Source organism: Camponotus vicinus, unplaced genomic scaffold (genome assembly GCF_025532165.1).
Source record: "Camponotus vicinus isolate PSW18456_S1 unplaced genomic scaffold, iyCamVici1.0 SCAF_13, whole genome shotgun sequence".
Classification (NCBI taxonomy): Eukaryota; Metazoa; Arthropoda; class Insecta; order Hymenoptera; family Formicidae; genus Camponotus; species Camponotus vicinus.
In genome coordinates, this window is record NW_028141949.1 from 6,458,460 (window position 1) to 6,478,452 (window position 19,993).

At 26.5% G+C, this 19,993-nt stretch overlaps 3 protein-coding genes and 1 long non-coding RNA gene across 4 annotated transcripts; 2 read left to right on the forward strand and 2 right to left on the reverse strand.

Moving 5' to 3' along the window:
* The first annotated feature begins 3,782 nt into the window (after window positions 1-3,782).
* Window positions 3,783-7,262, forward strand: LOC145964163 (uncharacterized). Its single transcript, XM_083086618.1, has 4 exons — window positions 3,783-3,923; window positions 4,305-5,072; window positions 5,782-5,868; window positions 6,264-7,262. Exons 1-4 carry the CDS (start codon window positions 3,857-3,859, stop codon window positions 6,455-6,457), a joined length of 1,116 nt encoding a protein of 371 aa, XP_082942744.1. The 5' UTR covers window positions 3,783-3,856; the 3' UTR covers window positions 6,458-7,262.
* Window positions 7,263-9,512: 2,250 nt separating this feature from the next.
* Window positions 9,513-10,997, forward strand: LOC145964167 (uncharacterized). The gene is made up of 3 exons (XM_083086624.1): window positions 9,513-9,671; window positions 9,995-10,111; window positions 10,480-10,997. The coding sequence occupies exons 1-3, from the start codon at window positions 9,611-9,613 to the stop codon at window positions 10,674-10,676; spliced, it is 375 nt and encodes a 124-aa protein (XP_082942750.1). The 5' UTR covers window positions 9,513-9,610; the 3' UTR covers window positions 10,677-10,997.
* Window positions 10,998-13,660: 2,663 nt separating this feature from the next.
* On the reverse strand, window positions 13,661-15,862 carry LOC145964168 (uncharacterized). Its single transcript, XM_083086625.1, has 2 exons — window positions 15,707-15,862; window positions 13,661-13,986 (listed from the first exon to the last, which is right to left on the reverse strand). The coding sequence occupies exons 1-2, from the start codon at window positions 15,821-15,823 to the stop codon at window positions 13,921-13,923; spliced, it is 183 nt and encodes a 60-aa protein (XP_082942751.1). The 5' UTR covers window positions 15,824-15,862; the 3' UTR covers window positions 13,661-13,920.
* Window positions 15,863-17,288: 1,426 nt separating this feature from the next.
* On the reverse strand, window positions 17,289-18,438 carry LOC145964010 (uncharacterized). The gene is made up of 2 exons (XR_014436322.1): window positions 18,237-18,438; window positions 17,289-17,669 (listed from the first exon to the last, which is right to left on the reverse strand). It is a non-coding gene; the product is annotated as an uncharacterized LOC145964010 (long non-coding RNA).
* Between the last annotated feature and the right edge of the window lie 1,555 nt (window positions 18,439-19,993).

Sequence of the window (19,993 nt, forward strand, 5' to 3'; positions counted from 1 at the left end):
GAAGGTCACTTCAATTTTTTTAAATGGAATACCCTATATATTTTTGTACATTCTCATAGCTTATTTCGAGAGCTTTCCAAAACACTATAATTAAGTACCTTTCCGTTAAGTACTTTTTGAGTTATGATGCTTGAAATAATTTCTTAATTTTACATAAACCGTAAAATATCTTGTAAAATATTCATTTTTCGATTATCTTACCTTAATACTTTTATGTACAAAATAATGAGAGGAATCAATTGGTGTAAAGAAAACACATAGTTGTTTTTAAGAAAAAATATGGAATTGTTAATTGCAAATTACATATTTTTTCTTCGAAACAACTATGTGTTTTCTTTACACCAATTGATTCCTCTCATTATTTTGTACATAAAACTATTAAGGTAAGGTAATCGAAAAATGAATATTTTACAAGATATTTTACGGTTTATGTAAAATTAAGAAATTATTTCAAGCCTCATAACTCAAAAAGTACTTAACGAAAATGTACTTAATTATAGTGTTTTGGAAAGCTCTCGAGATGAGCTACAAGAATGTACAAAAATATATAGGATGTTCCATTTAAAAAAATTGAAGTGACCTTCACGTGACCTTCAAATGACTCTTCAAGGTCAAACCAATGATACCATCTTATGGCCCCCTCGAAACCATACAACTTTTGTCTAAAACATTTTTCTCTATCTTGCTTATTTTTCGAGTTATTTGGCTGCCTAAGTTAAAATGGGTCACCCTGTATATTCCTTTGTTTTAATTTAATAATAATGGTGTTTATATTGAAGCTATATATTGTGTATGTATACATATATGTAATAATCTATATGAAATTTTTAAAGTTTATCAGTAAAATTTGACATCAAAGATAGGTAATTATTAGGACTTGCCTCCTATCGTGGAATAATTACCGAATTATCAAATTTAAAAAAATAAAATTAGTAAGAGTAAGAATAATCAAATTTAAAAAAGAAAAAAAAATAAAATTTGCGGAAGCAATCGCAGATGTTTTTTCGCCGATTGAATAAGTAGCGATGCAAGCATAATTTTATTTCTCATGTTTTAATGAAAGGTTTGATCCGTACTGAATTTAATCGCCACAATATCATCTCACACGCATGATACGATGTGAACGCAACAGATTTTCATTTCTTCCGCAAAATATTAATGAAATATTAGTGAAAATATTACTTCGATATAATATACGTTTCTATCTCAGAAAAAAAGAATCATCCTTTAAGAATGTAAGTTAAAGATACTGTAACCCGAGTACATATTACGCATAAGTAAATTCCAATATTTTTGACGATAAAATTTTGTTCTAAAATATCAGATTCATTAAAAAAAATTTATTAAAATAAATTTATGTCTTTAAATAAATCAAGAATTATATACGTATACAATGTATATTACCAATATTTTGTAAATATTTCACAATATATGTTATATACATGTTATATACATGTTTCTTTATCATTTTATAACAATATTTTAAACTTATGATTATCATAAATAATTATTGATTGTAGACACGGTTTTAATAATATGATAAATTTTATTTTCCATGATTCATTTATAGCACGATCTGTAATAATATTATGTTTATTGTGCGAATATCAATAAATTATGTTTATTATAGATTATTTATAGACTATATATAGAAAGTTAATATCATGATATGCGAGCAAAGATGAAATATGTTTCAAGACTACGTCGTATGATTATGTATAATAAAAGAAAAGAGGAAAGAGAGAGAAGAAAAGGAGTCGTCGTTCTAGTACGTGATCAAAAGGAGCCGATGTAGCACGGCGAGGAGAAATTTGAAGAAATATCGAGCAGGGAACATTGACGCCGAACAATCAGAAGCGGCAAGGATGCTCAAGCATCCGTGAGCATCGTTGTTATTTCATAGCTTAAGCGTGGGAAGCGAATACCTTCATGCTCTAGCGGACACCTAACTTGCGTACAGAACTCTCCCCTTTCACGATACAATTGTTCCCGCGTCTCCCTGGTTCTACCGCATCTCGTAGGAGACACATATCGTTCGATGCAGCTTCGACACAATTATACTGCCAGCTTCTGACACTTTCGAATCGGAAAACTCGAGATAAAAATACTACGTTAGTTTGTGATACGTTAATAATATTTGTCGCTTTACATTTGAGCATTCTTGCTTTACTCGTCGCTTTTTATCACACATGAAATTTATGAATGTAAAATTAATACAAAATTATTCTTTTGTAATATATTTTTTGCAGGCAAAATTTTATTCTGCGAAAAAGATATTAATATGTCAAAACTTGAAACCGATATTATAAATCGGTCGTTGTATGTGTCAGTTTATATAAATAATTATTTAGATATCTTGATACTTGTGATATCAATATCGTCAAGTGACATTTATAATCCTCTTGCCTCTTAATCCCGTTTCGTATTTGAGATGAATCTTAATTTTATGTTTATCTCTGTTTTATTCATTCAACTTACTTTTATCTTATTTGTTCTTTTATTTATCAATTGGATGATTGTATGATCGAGATTAATATTTGCCATATCCGTCTTAACTTAATTCCCGAATCCATTATCATATTTTTGGTTAAGGAAAATTGAAAGCACAGATACAGTGGGCTCTGAACAATAGACGTTTAAATGAAATTGAGAAATCTCAAATGGATACTTCGATAACGCAAATGACAAAGAAATAAATCAACTTTTTATGAAAAAAATTTATCACAGATGGCGTGTATATAATGATAGCTTATCTCTTAAATAATTCCTCTGTAAGTTTTACGTTCGATAAAATCGTGTAATATGCATGGAAATTGATTTTTACTGGATATATTGTATCACTTTAGCATAAAAATTTCAAAAATTTGTCGCATATGTTAAGAATGTCAACTGAAATGTAAAAATTAATCAAACGAGAGACATAATGGCAATGTCAATTGCGTCTTTGAATTTTACACATCTTAACCACATCCGATTGTAACACATTTTGTATAATAGAAACAATTGCAATTGTTACTAATTGATTGGTTCTATCTAAAAGTTAAAACACTGTGAATCTTTATTAATACTGAAGATGGCTTGAAGACAACCGAAACATATACAATATTAAATATATAAATATACAATATTAAATAAGTATGTATAATAAGTTGCAACTTTATTCAGAATGATATTATTCGTGTCCGCTGCATGTTGACTCTTGTTTGCTTGATTTACTTGTTTTAATTGTATTTATATAGAAGAGACTTTATTTTATTTATTGCTAAAATACTAATGTAAATTTGTAATCCGATATCAAATCTGCTTTACGTTTCTAGCAGATAAAATATAGAGAAAACTATTTATGAAATATATATGAATTAATAAATCCCACTAATCTTTTAAAATTTGTAGGATTTATATCGTAAAAAATTATTTTTTCAAAATTTTTAATAAATATTTAATAAAAATTTCTTAATAAAATTTTTAGCACGATAGGAAAGTAGTACTTTGAGAAAAAATAAGTGTATTTTCTATTCATAATTTATATTATATTTATTACATCAATGTGTATATTAAAAAGCTAAATGTCCTTTTGCCAATAAAATATTTTGAATTGCCAATGAAATATTCTTTTTCTATGTTACTAAAAGCGTAATTGTAACAAAAGTAACTTGAAAACAGTGAATCCCTGATAATTCATTTTTGCGTTTTAATCGTATCATTGAGATAACATTGACGGCCATACTTGCGATAATTTTGCGTTTATCGCGATTAGCTATATGATGAAAATCGATAATAATGTTGGACAGTGCATACAGATTTCTTGATGCAACGCAGCAATTGTTAGTTTGACGGAAAACAAGACGCATCAAACATGAAAAAGCAAAATTGTTCTTTAGTGATCATCATTTCTATAATTATATATGCTACTCTTCACTCAGGTAAGCAATTCAAATCTTTAATAATTCAATCACTGCGTTAACAATTCTACTAAAAATGGATTTTCAAAAAGTGAAATTACACAAAAAATTATGTATGTATATATGTTTATATGTATAGTATATAATTTAATTTTTTTTATTTAATATATTTCTGCTATTTATTTTATTCAATATATTTCTAATAAAGTTTATTTAGTAATTGATAAGCGTCATCCATTATTAGCAAATTATATTTAAGAGAATAAAATAAAATATGCCAAAAATGATATTAAAATAATTAATAAATTCTATATTAATTAATTAAAACAATAATATTTGTATTTTAATATATAGTTGTACATAAAAATACTTTTACTAATCTAATATTGTCTCATTTTCAAGGGGAAGCAATACGATGTTATGTATGTAACTCGATAGAAGACGACAATTGTAAGGAGGGACCATACTCAAACATGATAGAAGAATGTATGGCTCCTACACCCTCGACGCAGACACCCCCGACGCAGACATCTCCGACGCAAACATCTCCGACACAGACATCTCCGACGCAAACATCTCCTACGCAAACATCTCCGACGCAAACATCTCCTACGCAAACATCCCCGACGCAGACATCCCCGACGCAGACAACTCCGACGCAGACAACTCCGACGCAGACATCCCCGACACAAACATCCCCGACGCAAACATCTCCGACACAGACATCCCCGACGCAGACAACTTCGACAGAAATAACCTCAACGCAAACATCTTCGACACAGACAACCTCAACACAAACAACCCCAACGAATACATCTCCGACACAGACATCCCAGACGCAAACATCCCCGACGCAGACATCTCCGACGCAAACATCCCCGACGCAAACAACCCTGACACAGACATCCCCGACACAAACATCCCCGACGCAAACATCTCCGACGCAAACATCCCCGACTCAGACATCCCCGACGCAAACATCCCCGACACAGACAACCCCAACAAATACATCCCCGACACAGACATCTCCGACGCAGACATCCCCAACACAGACAACTTCAATACAGACAACTCCGACAGAAATAACCTCAACACAAACATCTTCTCCGGAAACCCCGCCCGAGGAAGACTTCTCAATGTTAAAGAAAAAACTGAAAAATAACGCGAGAGGTATCCAAAAAATAAATATCTTATGCTTATTAAAACAAAATTAAATTCGATATAGTTAATTATGCAGTTTAATAAACTCTTAACCCTTAGACTACCAACGGGACACATGTGTCCCATGAAAGAGAATACAGGCACCATGCATGATTAAATTCTACAAAGCCTACCTAATGTGTAAACAATGAAAAAAATCTCAAATTAAAAAGAAAAAAAAATGGTAGTCTAAGGGTTAACTGAAAACTATATTAAGATATAATATAATTTGTACAATAAAAGAGTATAAACTTGATTTATTGCAGATTTAAAAAAACAAGTTTTTAAAATTTTTGAAATAAATTTAAATCTTAAAATAAATCAAAAAATATTGTTAGATTACATTAATGTTTAGATTTTTTATATATTTTTTTAAATTGTTATTAAATTGCATTGTATGATAAGATATTATTTTTATAGAAACAATTTTAGAGAGAGTATTTGTATTAATGCAAAAATGATAATTGCGATGATTCTCAATACAATTAAATGTAACTCTAAACTAATAGTAACTATAAAATAAATAACTGAAATTATTTGATATTTTAATAATGTTTTAAAAATTGATTTCTGTTTTTTTTTTTTATATTTGGGTTATTAATCTTTTTGTCTTTTTGTCAATTTAGAGCAATATATGAACTATATAATATTTATTAATATTTTTCTTTTCTTTAATTAGATCACTACAGGTTACGTAGAAGCATTTTTCCAATAAATGCATATGATGAGGATATTGAGGAACAATGGTGTGCCGTAATTAAACGTCGTAAGTATACAAATAAATAAATATCCTATGACTTTAAATTAGATTATCTTTCAAGATTCTTTTTATCTTTCATAAAAATGCTTTTGACAACTCTATATTCTCTTTCAATTATTTGCCATTATAGTTAGGAAAATATTTATTTAAGTCAATTTTCTCTTTACTTAAGTCAGATTTTTTCAAATTTTTAATATTTTAATTCATAAAAATTTACAATGACGATACAATATTGAAATATTTCAAGAAATACATAAATTTTGAAGTTCTCTTATATATCAATCAACAGAATTTTTTTAATAATATAATATTTCCTTGTTTTATATATTGTACTTACTTTTTTCTTTTGTAACAACCAGAAGAAATGATTTTGTTAGAGAAATAAATATTTCTTTTTGTAGAATCTAACGATACTGTGGTCATCGAACGTCGATGCGTATCTTTCTCCTATAAATGTGATAATACTGAAGGAGAGACTTGTACAAAATGCAATTCAGATTTATGTAATAATGCTAACTCTGTGTCAATTAATATGATAACAATGTCATGGGTGGTATTTTCATGGGCAATTATGTTTATTCTTATAGATTCTTAATTTTTAAGCTTTACCATTATAACACATTATTTATAAAATATACATATATAATGTGTATTTTTGTTTTTATAATCTTTTATAATCAATAACTTTATAATAAATAATTTTCTGGCTAGAATTTTAGAATATGTTACGTTAAATAAATTGTTAAATAAATTGTTATAAATAAAAAAGCAATTTTTATAAAATTATTGACAAAAATTTATAATAACAATATGACTGTCTTAATTTGTAATATTGAAGTCAATTAAATATTATTCACATAAAATTGAAGAAGATATATTAATATAATACGTGTTAATGATTATTTCTCATTATTCACTATAAAGATCTAATAAACTTTTACTAGCAACTTTTATTTAAAAATTATATGTATATATCTATTATGTATCATATAAAAAGATTATCTGTTGTTTTTCACATGTTTAAGAAACAGATTAGGAACCACTGCAAGAATATTATATACTCTTCATGGTAGAATGGTCACAGAACTTTATGGTTTCGAAAGAACAGTCATACCTAGATATATATGAATACACTTTCACAGTTTTATGAATTTCACACTTACAGTTTCCACATGCAGCTTTAACTAATTTATCGATAATTTTAAGCATTATTCGATAAGCAAAATCATATTAGAGCATAACATCAACATCTATGATTTTATATTGTATGATTAAACGTTCAAAATTTTGTAAAATTGTACATTATTTTTACATTATTGTAAAAAATTATTCTGCTTAATATTTTTAATATTAAATACCTGTATATATCTCTCTAGAGAATAAATCTATTTATTATATTATTGGATCTGTTATTTATGTAAGTAATTTTAATGAATTTTAGAATTGAATATAAAATATTATAGATATACTAATATATCACATTATAAACTATAAAATATCATAAATCCACGGGAACAATTATGACGCTGGAAAAAATATTGTTTCGCAATATTTTACAATAAAATGATTATATAGATATAATTTTATATAAAAGAATTTTTTACATTAAGCTTATCACAAAAAATATTTAAATATCAAATTTATTCTGTATTACAATTATCCTGATTGACGTTAATTAAAGCGTTGTCTTTACAAAAGCGGTGATACGCTCTCATTTCCTTAAATTTCACATCGCGAATATGCATTTTTTTCTTCTCACAAGATTGGAAACTTGTTAGTTTTGCTCTCGCATTTCATTCAATCGCATCACTTTTACAAATCATTGTCGTCGGCATCCTTATTTCGTATTCGTGTGCCAAAAGAACCTGAAGAAGTGTGCATTCAATCAACAGTAAACATTTTAGTGATTGCGTCCTTTAGTATTAAGTCTTCCCGCGCGTTTCAGCTCTCTCTATTTACGCTTTAAGAGTACCCGCCCGTCTACGATGACGTTACCGGATGCAGTAAATGGAATTGCGTTACGCTCACGTGGATAATGCCGTCTGTCAATTAACAAAACCGAATTTCATGGTCATATCATACTTTACGTTTTTTAATGAACTTTATATATGTAGCTTAAGAAATACTTGGAAAACAGAATAGCTTCGCAAAATGTAATATTGATATATTATAAAGCGAAATTTGATAAAAAGTAGTAATAAAAGAAGTTAATTAGCAGAAGCTTATCAGTTGTAGAATTATTATAACAATTTTGTGTTCAAAATCTTCTTAAATAAAGATATTCTTTAACAGCAAACTTGCGATAAGCGATGAATAGTTAGTAAAATTTTATTCTACATTAAGAATTATTATTTTAGACACTCCTAATATGTAATAATACTGCTAATAAAATAAACACACATATATATACACGCAAATTGTGTATCTCAATCTTTCATTTCAAATTTTTGCTTTTTAATATGATATAAATGATTTAATATCAGATTTTTTTTGTATAGATTTGGGTTAAATTATAATATTTATAAAATGGTTCATAATAACAAGAAGCTACATCTAAATATATAATAAAACTTTTTTTTAATTTAAGGAGAGAATTTGAGTTATGATTGTAAAATCGTTTCCGTTACAAATGATATTTTCTTTAATTCTAAATTTTATATATATATAATTACTAAATAGTGTGAATAATATATATATATACATGTACATATATTCACACTATTTAGTAATTTTATATATATAAAATAAACTTATATAATAAACTTTTATTCGAGTCGTTTTCCTTCAAACGTTGATCCTGAAAAGTTATGAGGTTGGAACTTTTAAAATGGGACACCCTGTATATATATATATATATATATATATATATATATATACAGGGTGTCCCATTTTAAAAGTTCCACCCTCATAACTTTTCAGGATCAACGTTTGAAGGAAAACGACTCGAATAAAAGTTGTAGGGAACAAAGGGGGCTATCTAATAGTGACCTTGGATTCGACATTAAAGGTCATTTTCAAGGTCATTTTCAAGGTCATTGGAAGGTCAACTTCCGTTTTTTAAATGGGAACCCCTATTTTTTATTCCTTATTCTTGTAGCTTATCTCGAGAGCTTTCCAAAACACTATAATAAAGTATTTCTTCATTCAGTACTTTTCGAGTTATGAGGCTTAAAATAATTTCTTAATTTTATATAAACCATAAAATATCTAGTAAAATATTCATTTTTCGATTATCTTACTTTAATACTTTTATGTACAAAATAATGAGAGGAATCAATTGGTGTAAAGAAAACATACAGTTGTTTTTTTGGTCTCCATGATATGGTGATATCACAATACCATTGTTTAAAATTATTTTGTTAACAAATAAATTTTTATATATAAAATAATATAATATATTATATTATTATTATTATAATAATATAATATATTATTTTATATATAAAAATTTATTTGCTAACAAAGTAATTTTAAACAATGTGTTTTTATATAATGGAAAGTATATATAGTTTCCCTAAGTATCACTAATAATAAGTGAATTCTTGAAAATTTATATTTCCATGTTTGAATCGCATAAGGGCGCGGTATCACATGGAGACCAAATTCGCAATAATCTATCGTTTATCGTTTATCGCAATCAGTTACAGTGAAGAATTGATGATAACATAGGCACTTGCCAGTGTATATTCTAGATTGTTCAACGTATCGCGACAGTCATTGGTTGGACATAAATTAAAGCACATTAAAAATGGAAATTCGCTCTTTTTTGATCACTATTTTGGTAGTCGCATTCGCTCTTCTTCATTATGGTACGTTATTTTACATAAATTTTTAATGATTTATTCGATAACAAACTTTTCAAATCAAGTTACAAGGGGTGCACACCATATACATTTATTATAAAATCTGATTTTAAAAATCATCATAAAGTTGCGGAATTATTATCAAAATTAATAAAATAGGAGATATTATTTTTAAAATTCGTATAGTCAAAAAATTTCATTTTTAAATCTAATTAATTATCATAATCTGCGAAAATTTTTCTTGTTCTTGACTCCAATATAACTTAATTCAACATATAATTGTATGCAAAAATATTTTTATTAAAATCTATTATTTTGTTCATTCTAAGGAGAAGCAAGGAAATGTTATTCATGCGATTCGCAAAGTAGTACAACTTGTGCAAGCGAACCATCGTCGAGAGAGATAATAGAGTGTTCAACTAACGCTTGTGGTATTTGTAATTACAGTAAGTACTAAGCGAATGAACATATATTATATACAATGGTTTTTAATACATGAAGTATTTTAATCTTTCTAAAAGTGAGAGAAAGAAATTTACTTGAGACAAATTTCGAATATAACTATGCATAAAAGGCTCTAATAATCTTATATTTAATATATTATATGTAGAATATTATTTTTATAAAGTTTTAAAAGTTGTATGCTTCTTGTACATTTAGGAATATATTGTTTTCATCATTAATAGCATAAGTTGATGCTTATATGTATATTATGGATGTAACTTATATATTTTTATAACACATTTCCTTTATTTTATTTTATAACACATAACGCAATCTCAAAATTGTTAATAATAAATATAATTTTTTTCAGAATTGTCCAACGGTGTTGAAGGTCTTATGCGCTCTTGTGCCATCACGACTTTTTCTCTATTTATAGATAGCTTTAATTGTGCTATGTGTCATGAAGATCTCTGTAATAATGCTAATATGGTAACAGTTAGCATGAAAGCATTAGGGTGCCTCGTATCGTTTTGGGTGATTCGGTTTGTCCTTACAAATTCTTATTAATTGTTTAACTCACATCATAAAAAGTACGCCCTTATATTAAAAAAATATTACATTAAATAATTCTTTTTTTTTTATTTTACCTATGCTAATTATTATATTATATATAAATATATCGAATATATATAGCTGAAAATAAAATGTACACTCACATACATTAACTTATGTGTGTCAATAATTTTTTTTATTATATAAATATATACTTACTTATATTATATATATAATTGTTACCTAAAATATTTATTTGATTATATCTCATTTATGTTTGTGTTATTAAAATAATATTTTATACTTATAATAATAAAGAAACAATTTTTAAGAGGATTCTTCCAAGATTAGGCTCAAATTTTTGCAATATATTTACATCATAAGAAAAAATATAGTTGTTTTTAATTTTTTTTAATCTTTTCTTCTTTCTACGTTATAATCGTATCATATATAATTATATAACATATCGTACATAAGTATAATATATCGTATATTATTATATAAGTAAATTTTACATTAAAAATGTTCTTATACTATAAATTTTTTAATAGGTATTTGTGATATTTTGAGTTAAATCTACTTCAAATTCCTTTTTAACAATCGTAATAAACACTTATGTAAACAATTGACATTTTCTTTATTTTGTTTTATTTACGAAATTAACATCATATCCACAAGAAAATATTTTAAAAAAATTCTTAATAAAGTTTTTTTGATAATGTCGAAAAAGTAGCGATTAAACTGGGATATTTGCGTTATATTCGTTACATTGAGCCTATATAATCTCTGAATATTAATTTTTATTAAAATTTTTATAAAATACGATATTTTTAAAATTATTAATATATAAAAAATGATACATATTGTTACCAAGCATCTTGAAAATGATAACGTTGATAACAGGCAATGAGGTTGAATTTAGCGGAATAATTTTAGATAACTTATCATAATCAGCGATATATATACATATATAGAGTTGTATGTATCTGTACAAAAATCGTTAATAAATTAATAATCATTAATAATCATTGATAATCTTATTGATATTTATTGATCATTATTGATAATTTGATGACATCAAAGAAATGGAAAGACGAGGTTTTATTGCGATTATCATATTGATAATCATATTCACCATTGTTTATTCAGGTACATTATACAAATTTTTGATAATAAAAGTTCGACAATAAAAATTTTAAGCTTAACAGATTTCGAAATTAAATAAATTTCTGACAAATGTTATATAAATAACAATCGCTAGAGTATAAAAATAACCAACTTGTAACTTTTGAATTTTAATACATGCATACAGTATGTAATTCTTAGATTGATTATTCTCTATGATTTTTCTGCAATTGATATTAAATAATATGCATAGCAATTAACATTATAAATTATTGTATAATTAGTAAATAAATAAAAAATTTTAAACATATGTTATAGATTAATAAAATTGTTAAATTTGTGACATTCACATAAGCGAAAATAATTTACATTATGCAATTAATGATACATATACTGTATGTTTATCTTTCTTAATTAACTCTTAATTTCGTTTCAATATATGTAGATATGTTTACCGTTATTTTATCTATCTTTTCCTATTTTTCAAATAGGAAAGCAAAAGAAATGTTATAATTGCAATTCGCGTGAAAGCAATACTTGTGCAAGTAAACCGTTGGAATCCGAAACGATAGATTGTATAAGTGTATATCATTGTGTCAAATGTGATTATGGTAAGTAACACGCAACTGAACAAATGTATTGCTTTTGATAGAGTATTTTATCCAAGATTACTTGTATTCTTATTTCAACTGTTGTATCAGAGTTCTCTCTAGGTTCTCTTTTTCTTCTCTCTTATCTATCTTTGTAGAGATAAGAAAACATGTTTGAGACAAATTTCCATTGTAACTTAAAAAATTGCAATAAAAGAATATAATAGGAGTTTCACAAAATATTAAAATTTATACTTAATGCATATTAATGTGCATCTCGTAGATTAATCGAGAATTTTTTATAGTATATTGTGTTTTCATAATTACATATGATTAATAGTATAATACTTTGGATGCTTCGCATAGATATATGTCATATAATAAACTAAATCATTTTTGATAAATATAATTAGTTTTTTAGAAATGTACAATGGCACGATAGAGGTCGAACGCTTCTGCGGCATACTTTAGGTACCCTTCGAATTGGCAACTAGAACTGAATGTAATACGTGCGATACGGATCTCTGTAATAATGCTAACGTGATGTCAATTAACATCGTAGCATTAGGATGTCTAGCACTATTTTGGGCGATTCGGTTTGTTCTTACAGATTCTTATTAATTCTTCAGCTTGTAACATTATGTGCGATAGAGACAGAGAGATACATAAAAAAAAAATATATATATATATATATATATATATTTCTTTTTATATAACAAAAATCTACCGGTTTATTTTATTCTGTTTAAAAAATCTCCCATAATTGATATATAAAATACTACGAATAATATCGAGTGAAAATATCATTTATATATCAAAATATAGTCTATAAATGATCTATAATAAATTTAATTTATCCATATTCGTACAATAAACATGCGAAATGAAATTATGCTCCCTACTTATTCAATCGGCAAGAGAAAACATCTGCGATTGCTCTCGCAAATTTTACACTTAATTATTCGATGATAGGAGGCGAGTCCTAATAATTACCTGTTCTATCTTTGATGTAAAATTTTGTTGATAAACTTTAAAAATTTCGTGATAATCACATACGTACATACACAATATACAGTTTCAATATAAAGCATTATTGCTATTAAATTAAAATAATGAATGAAGGAATATAAATGAGACTAATAACTTGTTATTTCTCTATAAATTGCAATTGTGATATTTATCATATTAATATGATGGTTCAAGTGATAAAAAAATATTTTAAACTAAATTTTATACGATTGCTGGATGACAAGGGATTATTAGCATATAAATCATAAATTATACTTGGATATGCACAGACACTTATAATTATACAAAATGCATTTTCATATAATAATAGAATAATATAATTATATATTATATATCTTTTACATAATCAAAACCGACATCAAAGACATTATTTCGACCAACTTTTCACAATATCATAGATAAATCGCCATAGAATACTTGCAATAATTGAAAATTCTATATAATATATTGTTGTACATAATCACTTAATCATAACCTTTTTATGCCATAATTCATCTTAAGTGCGTTGTATAGTTTTATAAGCCAATAAGCGCTAAAAGATATACTATCAAGAAGTCAAGAAAAGCGCTAAGTATATCTGCAATGAAAAAAAAAAGTTTTTTCCCCAAACTTTAGGAGCCTCTAACTCGGAGGGGGGTTTATTTGCGGACCCATGTTCATAAGAAAAAAAGTCTTATTTTGACCTCTAGAATACGCTCCTAAAGTTTAGTGCATCATTTCAGATACACCCTGTATAATATTCGTGTTATTTCACGTATGCACTCATAATATAATTATCGCATTTATATAATTCTGATAAAATATAAAAGAGAAAATACATAATATTATATGATATTATATAAATATTATGTATAAGCTTAACTATTATTTATAATACAAAATTACTATTTATTAAAATAATTGGTAAATGTTTACTTTACGTCACACAGCTCGAAAAATTTTTATTTTCACATATGTTGTAGAGGATACATTCTTAAGTAATACACCGTTTGAATTTTGTGGCGCTCTCTCTTCGTTCCTGAGATATGCAATTTTGAAATTTTATACTTACTTGTATCATCTTTTCGTTACTTTCTAAATATGTTTATATTTTTCTGTTTACATTTCCTGAGGTCATCTTTTTGAATAACTTTCAGAAGGTTTTAGCCGCTTATTGTTATTTATTAAATAGTTATTAACAAAAAAAGTTTCAAGAATACAATATAATTTTATCACATCATGTATGTTTAAGAAGAAATATAGGCATACACACACACGCGCGGGGAGTGCAAGGGGGGCCTTCGGCCCCCCCTTCCGCAACCACCCCGCCGGTAGGGGACGCATTGCGAAGAGTTCAATCACAATGGATATATGCTGTAAATTGTAAAGCGAGGTCCACCTTGACTATCGGCGGGGTGGTTGCGCGAGGGGGGGCCGAAGGCCCCCCCTTGCAACCCCCGCGTGCGCGCGTGTGTGTGTATGTGTGTGTACACATACATTTGTGATATGATATGATTTCTATAGCTTAGCGACATGGAAGTCACAACGAGCAAACGTAAACAAAAAAATATAAACACACAAGGAAAATATAATATGAAACCGTGTTGAGCAAATGTAAACAAAAAATGTAAACACATAAATAGGATATAACGAAAAGATGACATGAAAGTATGAAACTTCAAAATTGCATATCTCAGGAACGAAGAGAGAGCGCCACAAAATTCAAACGGTGTATTACTTAGGAATGTATCCTTTACAACGTATGTGAAAATAAAAATTTTTCGAGCTGTGTGACGTAAAGTAAACATTTACCAAATAATTAAATATATAAACATTAAAATGTCTAAAATAAACACAATCATGTGTATATATAATTATTGTGCTTTTTTATATTTTTAAATATAAAACATATATTGTTGCGCCCGCGTCCCGTCCCTGCGGATATATTCGCCACCCGTTATTCTGCCGGCGGGAAGTTCGTCGACGGAAGAAGATCGTCTCCGCGCGCGTTATTAAGACGTTTGTTTTTAACAACGACTGTTATTGAGTCTGGAGCCAGCTGTCAAGCTGCGCGGACGCGTGTTAACCTGTGTTCCGTTTGTTTTAAGTTATTCCGAGTTATTGTATGTTTCTCGTGTTTTGCATTAAAGCTCTTGTGTTCTAAAGAACCGTGTTTTTATTCCCGAGTGCGCGAGTGCGCGAGTGGAAGCGTGTGCCGAGAGTTGTGTCGTGCGCGCGTTCGATAAATCGAGGTCGTCGTCGCGGACGCAACAACATATACATATATGTATATATATTTTTTTCATTAAATGAAAGTTATACCTTAGATCGCATTAATGGAGCAGGATCCGCTGTAGCTGATGATTCAGCTATAACATCAAAAATCGAGACAGTCGTAAAAACGGCAACTAACAAAAATAGATATGTTACGGTATTCATCGTTGCAGACTTTAGAAGGACTGATTGAAAAATTTTAAATTTTAACACCTTTAGTGCCTCAATTTATACAATAAAAAATCGTGATCTGGACATCATAAATATTGTCTAATCTAAAAAATTCTAACGTTTACTAAGACTATTAAATTTTATTTAAGTATTATTTTTTTAAACTCTAGATAAAGTAGTGCTTATTGTTGTATATAAAATTGCTCAATAAAGAAATAGAGTGATTTTAATGTTATTTCTCCCCATTATGCTAAGTCAGTTTCTTTTGATCACGCACTAAAACGACGACTCCTTTTCCTCTCCCTTTCCTCTTTTCTTTTACTATACTTAATCGTGTGACGTAATCTTGAAACATATATTTCATCTTTGCTCGCATGTCATGATATTAACTTTTTATATATAGTCTATAAATAATCTATAATAAAATAATTTATCGATATTCGCGCAATAAACATAATATTATTACAGATCGTGCTATAAATGAATCATGCAAAATAAAATTTATCACATTATAAAGATCGTGTCTACAATCAATAATTATTTATGATAATTATAAATTTAAAATATTGTTATATAAAATGATAAAGAAATATGCATAACATATATTGTGAAATATTTACAAAATATTGGAAATATAAATATATACGTATATAATTCTCGATCTATTTAAAGACATAAATTTATTTTAATAAATTTTTTTAATAAATCTGATATTTTAAAACAAAATTTTATCATCAAAAATATTGGAATTTACTTATGCGGAATATGTACTCGGGTTACAGTATCTTTAACTTACATTCTTAAAGGTTGATTCTTTTTTTTCTAAGGTAGAAACGTATATCATATCGAAGTAATATTTTCATTAATATTTTGTGGAAGAAATGAAAATCTGTTGCATTCACATAGTATCATGCGTGTGAGATGACACATTGTGACTTTCCATTAAAACATGAGAAATGAAATTATGCTTGCATCGCTACTTATTCAATTAGCGAAAGAAAACATCTGCGATTGCTTCCGCAAATTATACTTTTTTTATTTTTTTAAATTTGATTATTCTTATTCTTACTAATTTTACTTTTTTAAATTTAACAATTCGATAATTATTCGATAGGAGGCAAGTCCTAATAATTACCTATTCTACCTATCTTTGATGTCAAATTTTATTGATAAACTTTAAAAATTTCGTATAGATTATCACATGTATATATGTATGTACATACACAATATGTATATACACAATACATAGGTTCAATATAAAACACCATTATTATTAAATTAAAACAAAGGAATATATATGAGACTAATAATTTGTTATTTCTATACGAATTGCAATTGTGATATTTACCATATTAACATCTAAGTGATGATTCAAGTGATAAAAAATATTTTAAACTAAATTTTATGCGATTGCTGGATGATAAGGGGGATTAGCATATCAATCGAAATAAATTATACATTATATATGCACGAACATTTATATTTACTCAAAATACATTTTCATATATATAATAATGGAATAATATTATTACATATTATATATTTTTTATATAATAGAAATCGACATCAACAACATTATTTTGAACAACTTTCTATAATATCATAGATAAATTGCCATAAAATACTTGTAATAACTGAAAATTCTGTTAAATATATTGTGCCATAATCATATAACCTTTTCATGCCATAATTCATCTTCAATCATTGTGTAGTTTTATATATCCATTTCTTTTAAAAAATTATATAAATAATTTATTAATTTGTCTGTATTTAAAGTTGATGGAGGTGGTGTAGGTGGTAATCTTCTTGTGTAATCAAAAATATTCTCTAATAGATTTCGCTGCAATGTAAAAAAATAAATAAAATTTATTTTTTGTATACACACATAACTGTGTTTGATTATTATAGTAATATATATATATAAAAGATATTGTGGATACGCAATTATATATTTTATTATTGACACACCGACAAAATAAGTTTTTATATAAGAATTTTTATTAAAACAATTATACAAACAAATAAAAATTTATTATTAATATTGTATAATATTTGTATGTATTATTTCACGTCTTCATGATATAACACTCATAATATAATGATCGCATTTGTATAAATTTGATAAAAAAAAGTAAAGAAGAAAATACATAATACTTTATAATATTATATGTACATTATGTAAAAATATATATACTATTATTTTTAATACGAAATTATTATTTATTAATAATTCAATATATAAATTTAATATATAAATATTTAAAAAAATCTAAAAAACACAATCATATGTATATATGTATATTCATTGTGTTTTTTTAAATATTTTTTTAAAATATTTATTAACATTTTTAAATATTTATATTTATATATATTTAATATATTTTTTCATTAAATAAAAAAATTATACCTTAGATTGCGAAGCAGGATCCGCTGTAGCTGATGACTCATTGTCAGCCATAACATCAAAGATCGAGACAGTCGCAAAAATGGCAACTAACAAAAATAGATACGTTACTGTATTCATCATTGCAGACTTATGAAGGACTGATTGAAAAATTTTGAATTTTAACACCTTTATCGTCTCAATTTATACAGTAAAAAATCGTGATCTGGACACACACATTGATAAAAAATAGTCGTAATTACTATAAATATAGTTATTTTAAGCGCCAAAAATAAAATTAAAGTTATTATTACTGTGCACAGGTTATTATTACCAATATTATAGTAGTCATAACTACAAAAATAGAAATCTAAACTATAATTTTTTTACTGAGCAACTGTTGGCCCCTTTTTTCAGTGCATAAACATTATCTAATCTGAAAAATTCTAATATTTATTAAGACTATTGAATTTTATGTAAGCGTTATTTTTTTTTAAACTTTAGATAAAATAGTACTTATTGTTGCATATAAAATTGCTCAATAAAAAAACAGAGTGGTTTTTAGTGTTATTTCTCCCCGATAAGCTAAATTTTCTTTTGATCAGGCATTATAAGATGGAACGCGATTTCCTTTTTGTGTCTCTTTTTTTCCATTATACATAATCGATATATTCTTGAAAAAAAAACGTGAATAACTTGTACGAAATCTAATTGTAAATATCAGATTCCAAATAATCTTTGCATAAAATTGAATACAGAGTTTTATTACTCTTGTATGGTTTTATATTGTCTATGTTGAATAGAAATTCTATTTAATGTAAAATCACATTTACACAATCTTGTAATCCTTGCTCAACACCTAAATATGTAAATTCGCCCATAAAATTATCTGAATCTTCCATGATTTCTATTTCATACACTGCAGATGTGATATGCAATAACGTTTTTGTATATTTTGAAAGATTTGAAAGAATTTTGGAAAATTTGGTAGTAATCTGTGTTTTAATATTTTTAATAATTTATCACTATGTACATTCTACATGATACTAAGGCATTCTACATGATACTATTCACTTTTATATTTTCTTTATTTCATTAAAATCTCCATTATAAAATTAAAAATTATTTTCATTTAAATCAGAGCTATTTTCTTTATAGTTTTCATCTGAATCAAAGTTAATATTTTCATGCCTATTCTTTCACTCGTATTAGAATAACGTGAATTCTAAACAATAAAATTAGTATTATTAGTAACATGAATAAAATAAAAAGAAATATAAAATTCCTTATTATTCACGCATCTTTCATTTGCGTGTATTTCTTCTTCACTCGTCACTTGTACTCTTTGACAATTGTCATTTCTAACCTTTGTTAAAATTTTCATGACAGAATTGCTAAGCTGTTTTAGTTCTACAAGTTTTCTTTTCTTTGCTCTATATTTTTGTACGCATTCAGATTTCATTTTTATTTAATTTTATATATGAGCATAATCAAACTGCAACTAATTAAAAACTAATCAAAAAATTTTTATAATGATAAATCTTTTATAACGATAAATTTTTTATTAACGATAAATCTTGTAAAGATTTTACCTACATTTTATACATTTTAAAATTGCTTTAACAAATTTTGCCTAATCGCTATGTAATATTTCTGTATGAAAAAAAATCAGTAATACTAGATAGTAACGAAATTTCTATCAGGGAATGAACCGTTAAATTTTATTTTAAATTAATATTTCTATCAAAATAAATAATTAAATTTTATAAATTAATATTCAA